The 14,284-nt window shown below is 48.1% G+C and overlaps 2 protein-coding genes across 4 annotated transcripts in view; one reads left to right on the forward strand and one right to left on the reverse strand.

Moving 5' to 3' along the window:
- The window catches only part of LOC119955764 (RLA class II histocompatibility antigen, DP alpha-1 chain-like), a 182,545-nt gene extending 174,784 nt beyond the window's left edge, over nucleotides 1–7,761 (reverse strand). Inside the window, exons 1-2 of the mRNA XM_038782297.1 lie at nucleotides 7,735–7,761; nucleotides 167–215 (exon numbers count right to left, since the gene is read on the reverse strand). Of these exons, the coding sequence (XP_038638225.1) occupies nucleotides 167–182 (16 nt within the window). The 5' untranslated portion in view covers nucleotides 183–215; nucleotides 7,735–7,761. The remainder of the gene's footprint in view (nucleotides 1–166; nucleotides 216–7,734) is intronic.
- A 974-nt stretch (nucleotides 7,762–8,735) lies between these two features.
- LOC119955756 (H-2 class II histocompatibility antigen, A-D beta chain-like) overlaps nucleotides 8,736–14,284 on the forward strand; it is a 215,797-nt gene continuing 210,248 nt past the window's right edge. The window contains exons 1-2 of one of the 3 annotated variants that reach the window (XM_038782285.1): nucleotides 8,737–8,862; nucleotides 9,567–9,650. In XM_038782285.1, coding sequence (XP_038638213.1) covers nucleotides 9,587–9,650 — 64 coding nt within the window. In that variant the 5' untranslated portion in view covers nucleotides 8,737–8,862; nucleotides 9,567–9,586. Of the gene's footprint in view, nucleotides 9,651–14,284 lie in introns of all 3 variants that reach the window. The other 2 variants (XM_038782284.1, XM_038782287.1) reach the window with 2 other exon arrangements.

Here is a 14,284-nt window from a genome sequence, read left to right on the forward strand (position 1 = left end):
GGCAAAGTGGATCATACCCAGGAAATATTCTGCAGATCCAGGTTTGAATGCCACCATGGCAGATTCAATTAAACAATCTGGAATCAAAAGACTAACCATGACTACAGAACCAATGCTGATTGTTGTAAAATCCTATCTGGTTCAATAATGAAATCTGCATCCTTACCTGGTCTGACGTACATTTGATTCCAGGTCAACAGCAATATGGTTGACCTCTGAAACACAAAATTTGACAAGTAATGAAATCAGACAAACCGGGTACCAGAAATGACAAAGATAAACATGGTCTTGTCGCCTGCAAACCCTCTCACACAGTCATTCTCATGGAGTCGTACCTGACAGATAAATGTCTGAGACACCACTGGTAAAGGATCTGCCCAGCAGAGAGGGCAGCTTTGTGGTATTGTTATGGGCCAGGGTTTAGAGAACCCCAAAGTTTATCATGGAGTTCACCTGACCCACAACTTTTAATAGATTATGGTATGGGGAGCACACGGCCCACTCTACAGGTGTGGTATAGCAGAAATGGAAAAGTATTTTCTAAAGCAAAATAATGTTTATTCTATGAACTCAAGTTAACCTTTTTAAAACATACAGTGAACATCTTAGCAACCATCAATTCAAATACAACCCCCAAAGAATACAACACTAAGTAATCCTTTAAGCTTTCCTTTTAGCATCCATAAGACTTAAAACATCTTTTACCAGAAGCACATCAGGTTAAAGTCACTACTGTTATTAGTTTGAAATCACCAGGATCGATTTACAGTCTTTAAATTACAGAGATTTATACACCTTCTGGCTGTGATTGCAGCTATCCAGCTCTGAAAACGAAACTAAAACACACCCTGCAGCAAATAGCCTAAAACGAAAGTAAAAAGCTGACAGACAGCCCAGCTCCACCCACTCTCTGACATCACTGCAGTAATAAACACCCATTTCTTAAAGGTACTCTCACTACAGATATTTATATACACACCCATTTATAAATACCCATTTCTTAAAGGTACTCTCACATGACAGTACACAGTCAAGAAGGAGTTGCCTGTGAGTTTTCAACGTCAACCCTGGACCCCATGAAGCCTCATGTTATCAGGTCAAACATGAAAACCTCCTACATTTGATCCTCAGGGAGGCCGATACAGTTGTTTTTTTTTCTCTATCCTGGGAGTGAACTGCCCCACTAGTGTTAAAGTTTGCTAGTTCACAGGAGTAAGATGGGGAAGAAGCTGGTGCCGTTGAAGCAGTTTCACTTGGTTCAATGAGCTTTAGTATCTGTGTGTGGTTGGGAGTTGGGGAGGGGATATTGGTCATTCAATATGTGTATTTGTGTTGGGTGTTAGTAGGGGGATGGCAGTGCGGGGACGGGGAGGGTTTAGTTTGCTGATGGTGACTGCGATTTTCTTTGTTTCACTCTATGGGTGGGTTTGGCAGCCATTTTGGGTAGGCCTTGGGCCTTTATTTTTTTGAGTAGGTACTTGACGACTGATTGCAGTGGAAATAACTGACTCAGGGATGGGGGTGAGAGGCTCCAATCGATAATCACCTGGAACATAAGGGAGTTGGCCCGGTAAAAAGGTCGAGTCTTTTTGCTCACCTGAAGAATTGAAGTGCTGCTGTGGTGTTTATGCAGGAGAATCATTTGCGGGTAAAGGATGAGACCAAACTGGGGAAGGAGTGGGTGAGCCAAGTGTTTCATTTGGGCTTTGATGGAAGGGCCCGAGGTGAGGCGATTTTAGTTAATAAAGTGTGTTTTTTTGGCCACTAAGACCGCGGCGGATCCCAACAGCAGATTTGTTATGGCCAGTGGGTCTTTGGAGGGTATGTTAGTGACATTGATAAATGTCCAGATGACAAATTGGGACAATGTGGCATTTGTTAGGAGACTGTAGCCATCTATTCCGATCTAGACATGCACCAACTGGTTTTTGGAGGAGACTTTAACTGTGTACAGGATCCTAAGCTGGATCAATCCAGGCCAAATTGTTTGCTGCCTTGGGGCTAGTGAAGGCAATTCTGGCCTTTGTGGAGCAGATGGGGCGGTGGGGGGGAGGGGGGGGGGGGCAGACCTGTGGTATTTTTTGCACACAAGGGATAGTGATTTGTCATTCTTCTGCCATGGGCAAGAGGATTAACTTCTTCCCATTGGGTAGGTCCCTTCTACCTTTGGTGCGGAGAGCGGAATACTCGGCAACACAATCTCAGATCATGCTCCACATTTTGTGGACTTGGTCTTGGAGACAGATCCCAGTCAGCACTCGCCGTGGAGGTTGGTTGTAGCGCTGTTAGCAGAGGAAGGGTTTTGTGTCCATGAATCTCTATTAGATTCAATAGGAATGACTCTAACTCTCCCTCGTGTTTGCTTTGGTGTTTGAGCCTTTGTCTCGTGCTGAAATCTTCAGGTAAATGGAGGGAGATAAGGTGGGGGAGTGGGTGAGGGAACGTAGAGTGTCGTTATATATTGATGACTCACTTCTGTATATTATGGATCCAGTCTTATGGATGAAATAATGAAGCTACTCGGGAGTTTTGGCCCCTTTTTGGGGTACAAACTGTAGAAGAGTGAATATTCTCTGGTTAACCCCCCCCCCCCCCCCGCCCCCCAATCCCCCCCCCCCCCCTCCCCCGGGTCCCCAAGAAGAGGAAACAATCGGGGGGTATTACGTTTTCCTCTTTCCAGAGGTAGCCTTCGTTATCTGGGTATTGGGTGGCACATGACTGGTCATTGCTCCGTAGATTGAAGTCTGGTGAGCAGGGTGAGGTCTGACTTGCAGAAGTGGAATAAGCTCCTGCTGTCCTTGGCGGGCAGGATCCAGACTATAAAAATGGGTGTCTCCCAGGTTTTTATTTATTTTTCAGGGTCTCCCTATTTTTCTCCCTAAATCTTTTTTTGTCAAGATTAATAAATTAGGTGCCTCTGTCGGAATCTACCGTGCGGTTTAAGTGTCGTCTTGTATACACTTCAAAACACAGTTGAATTTTAAGTTACACTTCTCGGATGCTAAATAAAAATCTTTTATTGTGCCTATTGATTATAATTGAGAGACTGAAATCTTCTTGTGGTTACAAATCAAATGTTCTCAATACGCCCTGCCTGCAGAAGCTGAAAGAGATATAATCGGCTTAATGATTTACAAACAGATTTAACTTTCAAAATACAGTAATGGTTTTTTGCTCAAAACAAAACAGCTTGCGCAGACTTTAAGAGTTAGAGTGAAATATGAAAATACGAAACAAGGATAGCGAGTAGTTAGGTAAAAGGTATACAGTGATCCTGGATGGAAAATGGCTGCCAGACCTCTATGTTTAAGGAGAATGTTATCAGTCTGACTCCATCTGTCCCCACCCCTGCAATGTGCTGATTGGCTTGGATGGGTCTCAAATGCATTTGGTTGGGTGGTCAGTTGTCATCAATGTGCAACATATATGCGGATATGTTGCATCTTTGGGTACTTTCAATGTTTTGGAATGTGACCCACTTTTAATCAATTCTAGCTTTTACTGGTTTTACTGCTGACTGCACTATTATCTGTATTCTGAACAATGGTGAATTCATGTTGTCATGGTGCTTATTTTGGCCTTGATCAGATTGTGATATAGCTGTATAACTTCTGTAATTGTTCATTCGAACAATGGATAGTTTACAATGTAAAATGTTGCATAAGCTTTAGCCAGCCTTTAGATGTTTCAAATTCTGTGCTTTGCCACTGCAAATCCTGAAAGCTGTGTGTTTTTGTAATCTTAGTTATGCTTGAGGTTTTATGATGAAATCCATTTTAAAATGGATTTTAAACTGGGCTTTAGTATTTAATTAAAATGGCTAAATTAATGACCCTTTTACCTGTCAGAAATAGCTGGTTCCCTTCAGCCTCCTTCATTTGGGCGTGGATGAACCCAAGAATAGATTTCCTTCAGAGGAAGGGCTTTCCTTCAGAGGGATCAGCAGTCTGGGGTGATGGGGGCGGAGGGGGAGGGGGGGCGGCAGGGTCTAGCATTACCCAACTTCCTCTTTTACTATTGGACGGCCAACATTGAAAAGGTGCTGGAGTGGACTGGGGAGCTGAGCTCCATATGGAGACAGATGGAGGCAAGTTCTTGTAGGGCTCGAGATTAAGGACTCTGGCAATGGTCTGGCTCTCCTCTCTGGTGAAGTATTCTTCGAACTCGGTGGTGGTGTCCACTCTAACAATATGGAGGCAATTTAGGCAGCATTATAAATTGGCTCCATGCCATTGCTGGCCCCTTTCTGTGGCAAGCACCGATTTGCACTGTCGAGTCTGAACGCGACCTTCGGGTCATAGGTGAGAAAGAGCCTTGAGAGTTTTGGGGATCTGTTTGTGGAGAGATGGTTTGTTAGTTTGGAGGAGCTATTGACTAAGTTGCAACTTTCAGGGCCAGACTTGTTCCGTTACCTCCAAACACATGATTTTGTCTGGAAGACTTTTTCGACATTTCCTTTGGCTCTGCGGCCCACCTTGTTGAATTGGATCCTATCACTGGAAGGGTCTGGTGGGCGGAACATTTCCGGTATTTCTGGGCAAATCCTGTCATTGGAGGTAGCCCCGCTGGATGAGGTGCGAGTTAAGTGGGAGGAACTGGGATCTATTTTGGATGGGGATGATGGCGCGGTGTGAGGGCCTTCGCAGGGTAAACTCCACCTCCTCCTGTGCACGACTCAGCCTCATTCAGCTCATGGTAGTACATAGAGCTCACCTAACTAAAGGTGGGATGAGCAGTTTCTTTTGGGAGTGGAGGACAGGTGTGAGCGATGTTCTTTGGGTCCAGTTAATCATGCCCATATGTTTTGGTCGTGTCCCAAGATGGCAACTTTTGGGTTTCCTTCTTCAAAACCAAGTCAGCGATTCTTTACATTGATCTGGAGCCGTCTTTTTGTGACTATTTTCGGGGCATTGGGTTTGCTGGGGTTGCAGACGGGGGTGAAGGTGGAAATCCTGGGCTGGTTTAGCAGACCAAGGCAGGCCAGCAGCACGGTTCAATTCCCGTTCCAGCCTCCCCGAACAGGGGCCAGAATGTGGCAACTAGGGGCTTTTCACAGTAATTTCATTTGAAGCCTACTTGTGACAATAAGCAATTTTCATTTCATTTCATTTTTCATTTCATTTCATTTTCAAATCCTCACATTTGCCTCACTGATAGCCCAGAGGCGACAGTGCCTCAGTCTGATTTGGTGACCTCATGGAATTTTTACACCTGGAGAAGGTCAAGTACACGCTCAGGGGTCGGTTGAGGGGTTCTACCTGAGCTGGCAGCCATTAGTTTCCTACTTCAAAGAATTCACCATCAGCTGTTGGTGGTGGTGGGTTTCTATTGTTGGGGAAAGGATGTTTCTTTGTGGATGGGATTTATATATTTGGTTGTGTTTTTTTAATGTTGCACTATGTAACATCCATTTTCCGTGTTGATACTCTCTTGAATTGTTATCCATGGAAATGTTTCAATAAAAATATTTTTTTAAAACATGAAAACCTCCTCCTAACGCACACATCTCCCTCCTCCCATCCCTCCCTCAGCTGATGAATTGACATTCCTCCATTTTGAACATTACTTGGAGGAGACACTGGGGATGGCAATGGCTTAGAATGTCGGGGGACTTCAATGTCCATCGCCAGGGGAGGCTCGGCAGCTCCACTAAAGACTGAGCTACCTGAATCCAAAAGGAAATAGCTGCCAGACTGTGAGGGAGCCAAGTGGGAAAGACATCCTTGACCTCATCCTCAAACACCTGCGTGTCACAGATGGATCTGCCCATGACAGGATTGGTAGGAATGGCCACTGTACATTCCTTGTGGAGATGATGTTCCGCCGTCACATAATAATAATAATCTTTATTATTGTCACAAGTCGGCTTACATTAACACTGCAATAAAGTGACAGTGAAAATCCACTCATCGCCACACTCCGGCTCTTTTCGGGTGTATTGAGGGAGAATTCAGAATGTCCAAAATTACCTAAAGGCAAGTCTTTCGGGACTTGTGGAAGGAAACCGGAGCACCTCGTGGAAACCCACAGATACATGGAGAACATGCAGACTCCCCACATACAGTGACCCAAGCCGGGAATCGAACCTGGGATCCTGTTGCTGTAAAACAACAGTGCTATCCAATTCTACCATGCCACCTATGCACACATTGAGGTTAAACTACATTGTTTTGAGGCATTTTCATTGTGTAAAATGAGATAGGTTTCAAACAAATCTAGTCTGGGCTAGGCAAGACTGGACAACCATGAGACACTGTGGGCATTAACAGCAGCGGAATTATAGTCAACCACAATCTGTAACCTCATGGTGCAGCATATCCCCCACTCGACTACAGTGTCAGCAACGTGCATCATCTCCTGCACTGCAGGAACTCACCAAGGCTCCTCAGACAGAATCTTTCAAACCACAAGCTCTACCACCTAGGATAAGGGCAGCAGACACTCTGCCTGCTGGAGGTTCCCCTCCAATCCAAACTACCATTCTGACTTGGGACTACATCAGACGTTCTTTCATTGTCGCTGGGTCAAATTCCTGGATCTCTCTTCGAAAGTCACTGTGGGTGTCCCTACACCACACGGGCCTGAGCAGTTCAAGAAGGCGGCTCAGCACCACCATTCCAATGGGCAATTAATGAGGTGAGAAATGCCAGGCCTTGCCAGCAACACCCACATCCCATGACAATTTCATGGTCACTGTTACATATTCTATCATTGACTGTCATAAAAGCCCATCAGGTTCACATGTTATTTAGGCAAGGAAATCTGTGGTCCATACCCAGTCATGCCTACATGTGACTCTAGACCCACACACAGCCACGCGATCAACTTGTAACTGCCCCCCTAAAATGGCCTAAGTCACTCAGTTCCAAGGGGCAATTAGGGATGGGCAACCAATGTTGGGCGAGCCAGTGAAACCCACATCCCAGGAATACAATGCCAGTGAAACACAGTCCGTTAGCCGCAGATGCAACTAGGCAGCACGGTAGCAAGGGGCTGGTTTAGCTCACTGGGCTAAATCGCTGGCTTTTAAAGCAGACCAGCAGCACGGTTCGATTCCTGTACCAGCCTCCACGGGACAGGCGCCGGAATGTGGCGACTAGGGGCTTTTCACAGTAACTTCATTGAAGCCTACTCGTGACATTTCAGTTTCATTTAATTGTGGTTAGCACAATTGCTTCACAGCCAGCTTGGGCCACCGTCTGGGCAGAGTCTGCACATTCTCCCTGTGTCTGTGTGGGTTTCCTCCAGGTGCTTTGGCTTCCTCCCACCAAAGATGTGCGGGTTAGGTGGATTGGCCATGATAAATTGCCCATAGTGTCCAAAATTGCTCTTGGTGTTGGGTGGGTTACTGGGTTATGGTGGATAGGGTGGAGGTGTGGACCTTGGGTAGGGTGCTCTTTCCAAGAGTCGGTGCAGACTCGATGGGCTGAATGGCCTCCTTCTGCACTGTAAATTATATGAAATAGTGTCTTATCCGCTCCATGGCGTAACCTCCCCCTTACCCACCCCCCAATGCACCTTCACCAGTGAAGGCGATCACCAATGGCATACGCACACTGACCATCTTCCTCCCCTGCCTGCCTCCTTCCTCCTCCTCACCCAGCCTACAGCTAAAAATAAATCTCATTGCCTCTGAAACCTGAATGCCTTCTCCCCCTGCCCAGCTGCTGCCTGAGCTGCTGAGTGCTCCCAGTCTGGAACTATCCTGAATTGAGTGAAAGCAGCACCCTCCACCTGGACCAGGCGGCCATTTCGTTTCCATGCCCCTCAGCCCCCCGCCCCTTTCACTGTTGCTCAATTAGCGGCTCCCCGCCCCGCAGGGAGGACCCCGGTCTGACGGGCGCCTCAGGCTTGCCTGTGAATTTTTTTTAAAAAATATCTTCAAATTATTGTTTTTTTTTTGAAAGATAACGTCTGAAAGCTCCAGCCTTTTTATTTTCTGAGGGTTTGTTTTGTTGTGTGCGGGGATGGGGAGTGGGTGCAGTACCGCCTGTGACCAGCGGGGGAGGTCGGGGGCGCTATCGAGCACCGCGCGGCGGTTGGCTCCACCGCACCCCCCCCCCCCCCCCACCCCCGGCGCGCGCTCAGTTCAAACGGCCGCCGGCGCGCGGGGCGACCGTTAGACTCCTTCAATCAAGATGGCGGCGGGAAGGGGATGTGTATTGGGTGGGGATGGAGGACACTGGATTGGAGATGGTGGGCACTGGGCGGGGGTGAAGGGCACTGGATAGGAGATGGTCACTGGGTGGGGTTGATGGCATTGGGTCGGGATAGTGGGCACTGGGTGGGGATGGCAGAGACTGGATTGGGGATAATGGACACTGGATTGGGGATGGTGGACACTGGGTGGGGGATGGTGGACACTGGTTGGGGGATGGTGGACACTGGGTGGGGGATGGTGGACACTGGGTGGGGGATGGTGGACACTGGTTGGGGGATGGTGGACACTGGATTGGAGATAGTGGGCAATGGGTGGAGGATGGTGGGCACTGGGTGGGGGATGGTGGACATGGTGGGGGAGAGTGGGCACTGGGTGGGGGAGAGTGGGCACTGGATTGGGGATGGTGGACACTGGGTGGGGATGATGGACACTTGATGGGGGATGGCAGTGACTGGATTGGGGATAATGGACACTGGATGGGGATGATGGACACGGGGATGATGGACATTGGGTGGGGAGGATGGACACGGGGAGGATGGACATTGGGTGGGGAGGATGGACACGGGGAGGATGGACATTGGGTGGGGAGGATGGACACGTGGAGGATGGACACTGGATGGGGTTTAATTCCTACAATGCAGAAGGGTCTTCCCTAAACGATGGCGCCTGAGAAGTGTGAGGTTTTTGGTGGAAAGAAAGAGGTGAATATAAAATAAATGATACTGAAGGTGACAGGACAGGTTGAAGAGGCTGTTTACAGAAGGGGGAATTATCAATAGAGAAGCAGAATACAAAAGTGAAGATGTTTTGCTAAAACTATTTAACTCATCGGCAGTGCCCCAGTTGGACTATTCTGTCCAATTCTGGGCCCTGCACTTTAAGAATGATGACTTTGGAGAAGATTTTTCAGTTCCAGGGATGAGGGGACCTCAGTTAATCTGGAGAAGCTGGGATTATTCTCCTTGGAACAGACAAGGTTAAGGGGGAGATTTAATTGAGGCGTTCACAATGACAAGGGGGTTTCGATAGAGTAAATGGGGAGAATGAGTTTCCAGTGGCAAAAGGGTCAGTAACCAGAGCAGACATAGATTGGAGAGATTGGTTAATGAAGCAGAAGAGGAATGAGAAGAATTTTTTTAACCGTGAGTTGTTGTGATCTGGAAGGCACTGCCTGAAAGGACAGTGGAAGCAGATTCAATAGGAACGCTCAAAAGGGGGAGTTGGATAAATACTTGAAGGGGAAACAAATTGTAGGATAGTGGGGAAAGAGGAGGGGAATGTGCAGTTCCCGTCTACAACACTCTCATTTAAGTTGATGTCTTCCTATTCAATGTTGCTGATGTCCACGTTTACAATGGGAACTGCCATGCAAACATGTCACGCTGCAATAATACCTCCCTGCCAGTGGCAGTGCTAGAGAGCCTCATGTCAGACTCCAAGAGAAACTCCAGTGCTCCAACCTGCCCTGCATCTGCACTTCACAATAACTGTAAGTTTTGCAATTTAGCCGTTCAACTAATATTGTGAATAATTTTTATGTTTAGCTGTTTCTAGTAATGGCGGAATGAATGAGTTCAGCAAAGGAATTGAATTACCTCTGTGAGTCCACGACTTTCAGAAATGTCCCACCACCACCATCAGCAACAACTTGCATTTAGGTAGCACGTTAAAGGAAACTTCTCAAATTGGAGACTCCAGGATGGTATGTTGCCTCACTGGTGCCAGGGTCCAGGATTCTCTGAAGGGGGCATTCTGGAGGTGGAGAGTAAACAGCCAGAGGTCAGGGTACATATTGGTACTAACGACATAGGCAGGAAGAGTGATGAGGTCCTGCAGCAGGAGTTCATTGAATTGGGTAGAAAGTTAAAAAACAGAACTCCAGGTTTGTGCCATGTGCCAGTGAGGCTAGAAACAGGAAGATAGTACAGCTAAACACATGACTAAACAGCTGGTGTAGGAAGGAGGGTTTCAGATGTCTGGACCATTGGGATCTGTTCCGGGTCAGGTGGGACCTGTACAAGAAGGACGGGTTGCATCTAAACTGGAGGGGCGTAAATATCCTGGGCGCGAGGTTTGTTAGTGTCACACTTTAACCTAGTGTCGCAGGGGAATGGGAACCGGAGCAATAGGCCAGCCGGTCCTTCTGGTCGTCCACAGACTCCTCCATTTTGTGCAGCGACACTCCCTGGGATTCAAGCTCTTGCTCCATCCTTTCTACAGCCGCCCGGATCGGATCCGTTACCGTGGCCAGGCCTTCTGAACTTTCACTCCTCTTTTCAAAACTGGATTGTTAAGTAGTTGACCAGTTAGTCGGTTGACCACTGCACAGGAGGTGCCGCCTCGGAGCCCGCAGCCATAGTGCCTTCACCCACACTTGCAAAGGTTTCTATAGAGATCAAGTTTCTATATTCTACAGAACATACAGTGCAGAAGGAGGTCATTCTGCCCATTGAGTCAGCGTCGACCCACTTAAGCCCTCACTTCCACCCTATTCCCATAGCCCAATAACCCCTCTTAACAATTTGGAGACGAAGGGCAATTTAGCATGGCCAATCCATCTAACCTACACGTCTTTGGACTGTGGGAGAAAACCGGAGCACCCGGAGGAAACCCACGCAGACACGGGGAGAACGTGCAGACTGCACAGACAGTGACCCAGCGGGAAATTGAACCTGGGACCCTGGCGCTGTGATAGTGCTAGCCACTTGTGCTACGATGCTGCCCAATCCTGTCTTGTTTGGCTGCCTAATCAGGTTTCCTGATCAACCTGCATTACTTTATTTCTGCGCTCCCCTCAGTCGGGTGAGTAACGGACATAATAATCTTTGTTACTGTCACTAGTAGACTTACATTTACACTGCAATGAAGTTACTGTAAAAAGCTCCTAGTCGCCACAGTCCGGTGCCTGTTCGGGTACACAGAGGGAGAATTCAATATGTTCAATTCGCCTAACACATCTTTCGGGACTTGTAGGAAGAAACCGGAGCACCCAGAAGAAACCCACACAGACACGGGGAGAATGTGCAGATTTCACACAGACAGTGACCCAAGCCGGGAATTGAACCTGGGACCCTGGCGCTGCGAGGCATCAGTGCTAACCACTATACTACCATACCTTGATGAGAAGAATCTTTCACCCCTCACTTTTTGTTCCTCAATCCTGCCTCATTCGGCAGCCTAATCAGGTTTATCAGGTAGAATTCCGCTGTCTCACGCAGGAGTCACCAAGTACGCAACCGTCTACGGCATTGTCGCCAATGGAAGTTACGACCAGACAATGTCGATTATGACAAATGACTCACTTTGTCCTGAACAATTGGACTAGAGGCCGCAGCCTGTTCTGGGGGTGTTGTAAATTCAAAGCCAATCTGTGGTAATAATGATGGCTTGAATACTCTGGTCATTGCTATTCACTTTTCCCACTGGCAGCACAGCCCCACCATCACGGCGCCGTGGGGTGGTTTCAATGGGAAATCCCATTGACAAGCGGGAGAATAGAATTCCGCTGCCAGCGAATAGCATGTGGCCGAGAAACATGCGGCAGGAGATACCGGAGAATCCCACCCGATATTTCAATGGATGAATAAATATTGACCCAGAATAGTGGAGGAACTCCCACACCCAGCTCTTCCTCAAAATGCGAATTTCAAAATCCAGCTGAGAGAGCAGACAAGACTCTGGATTAACTGCTTTGTTCACAATACAGCACACCCTCAGTATTGACCCTCCGATGGTGCAGCATTGCCCCAGCACTAACCCTGCGCGGACCAGCTGGCAGATGTGTTCGCGGACATCTCTAACCTATCCCTACGCCACTTCAGGTCCACACCTGCTTCAAGAAGACCACCATCATACCGGTGCCAAAGAAGAACCAAGCATTGTGCCTCAATGACTGCTGGCCCTGACATCAATCGTAATGAAGTGCTTCGAGAGGTTGGTCATAAAGCGCATCGACTCCATACTCCCAGAATGCCTAGATCTAGTGCAATTTGCATACCTCCGCAACCGGTCCACAGCACACGCCATCTCCCTGGCCCTTCACTCAACCCTCGAGCATCTTGACAACAAGGACTCGTACATCAGACTCCTATTTATTTACTACAGCTCCGCCTTAAACACCATAATGCAGCCAAGCTCATATCAATGCTACAAAACCTAGAACTTGTCTCCTCACTCTGCAACTGGACCCTCGACTTTCTGACCCACAGACCACAATCAGTAAGAATAAACAACAACACCTTCTTCATGATAGTGCTCAATACGGGGCCCCTAAAGGCTGTGTACTTAGCCCCCTCCTATACTCCCTGTATACACACGACAGCATGGCAAAATTTGGTTCCAACTCCATCTACAAGTTTGCTGACGACATGATCATAGAGGATCGGATCGCGAATAATGACAAGTCAGAATACAGGAGGGAGACAGAGAACCTAGTGGAGTGGTGCAGCGACGACAATCTATCCCTCAATGCCAGCAAAGCTAAAGAGCTGGTCATTGACTTCAGGAAGCAAAGTACTGTGCAAACCCCTGTCTGCATCAACAGGGCCTAAGTGCAGATGGTGAACAGCTTCAAATTTTCTAGGGGTGCACATGGCCAAAAATTTGTCCAGGTCCACCCCATGTCAACGCTACCACCAACAAAGCACAACAGTGCCTATACTTCCTCTGGAAACGAAGGAAATTCGGCAATTCCATACTGATTCTTACCAACTTTTACTGACCCCCTCCCACCCGGCTTACTCACTCTTCCAACTTCTTCCATCGGGCAGGAGATACAAAAGTCTGAGAACACGCACGAACAGATTCAAAAACAGCTTCTTCTCCACCGTCACCAGACTCCAAAGTGACACTCTTATGGACTGACCTCATTAACACTACACCCCTGTATGCTTCATCCGATGCCAGTGTCTATGTATTTACATTGTGTACCTTGTATTGCCCTATTATGTACTTTCTTTTTATTTTATTTTATTTTCATGTATTAAATGATCTGTTTGAGCTGCTCGCAGGAAAATACTTTACACTGTACCTCGGTACATGTGACAATAAACAATCCAATCCTATCCAAACCCTCCGATGGTGACGTCAGGACGGCGATGACGCAGAGCCCAGTGAGGTAAGAGCAGTGGATGACGACACCCAGCCCCAGTCACGAGAACGGTGTGCGAGTGGGGGAGCGACAGGGCCGGTGCTGGAACGTTTGGCGAGAAGTTCGTCTGCTCGGTGCCGTTGCGTCTTACGCCAGGAAGATGGCGATTATCGGATTGCCATTCCATGGAGACGGCCGAGTCCATCTGCACCAGAGACTTTGAGTGACACAGTAGGTGCCTGGAACTTGCTGCCGGAGGTGGTGTTGGAAGCAGGGACGATAGTGACATTCAAGGGGCATCTTGACAAATACATGAATAGGATGGGAATAGAGGGATACGGACCCAGGAAGTGTAGAAGATTTTAGTTTAGACGGGCAGCATGGTCGGCACAGGCTTGGAGGGCCGAAGGGCCTGTGCCTGTGCTGTACTTTTCTTTGTTGGTACAGCACACCCTCAGTACTTTTTATTTCAAATTTAGAGTACCCAATTAATTTTTTCCAATGAAGGGGCAATTTAGCGTGGCCAATCCACCTACCCTGCACATTTTTGCTTTGTGGGGATGATTCACTATCAATTACCACAAAGACGAGAGTAGTGGAATAATCAAGGCTTTATTGAGCAAAGATGTTGTGCCTCTTGTAGGAAAAAAATGTACAAGTTCAGTCTGTTGGGGGCCTTGACCCTCCATTGTGATCGCCTCAGTCCTGGTGGTGATGTGGGCGCCGACTTGGTCACCTGTGACTCCGGGAGCGTGTTGTCCTCGTCTTTGTCACCCCTGAGTGGAACCAGTGGGAGGACGGATCCTCCTGGGGCGAGGGCTGTAGTGAGGTTCGCTGGGGGGAGGGGGAGTGGCGCAGGGGTGAATGAGGCAACCGAAGGATGGGGTGGGGGGGGTGTCGGGTCAGGGGCCGTGGGTGGGGATCCAGCGGTTGCCAGGTCCCGGAGGGAGACTGTCCTGGCGCCCTTCGGGATGCGCCACGTACTGCTGGTTCGCGTATAAGAGGTGGATGCCTTCGACCAAAGGGTCCGACTT

Source organism: Scyliorhinus canicula, chromosome 21 (genome assembly GCF_902713615.1).
Source record: "Scyliorhinus canicula chromosome 21, sScyCan1.1, whole genome shotgun sequence".
Lineage (NCBI taxonomy): Eukaryota > Metazoa > Chordata > Chondrichthyes > Carcharhiniformes > Scyliorhinidae > Scyliorhinus > Scyliorhinus canicula.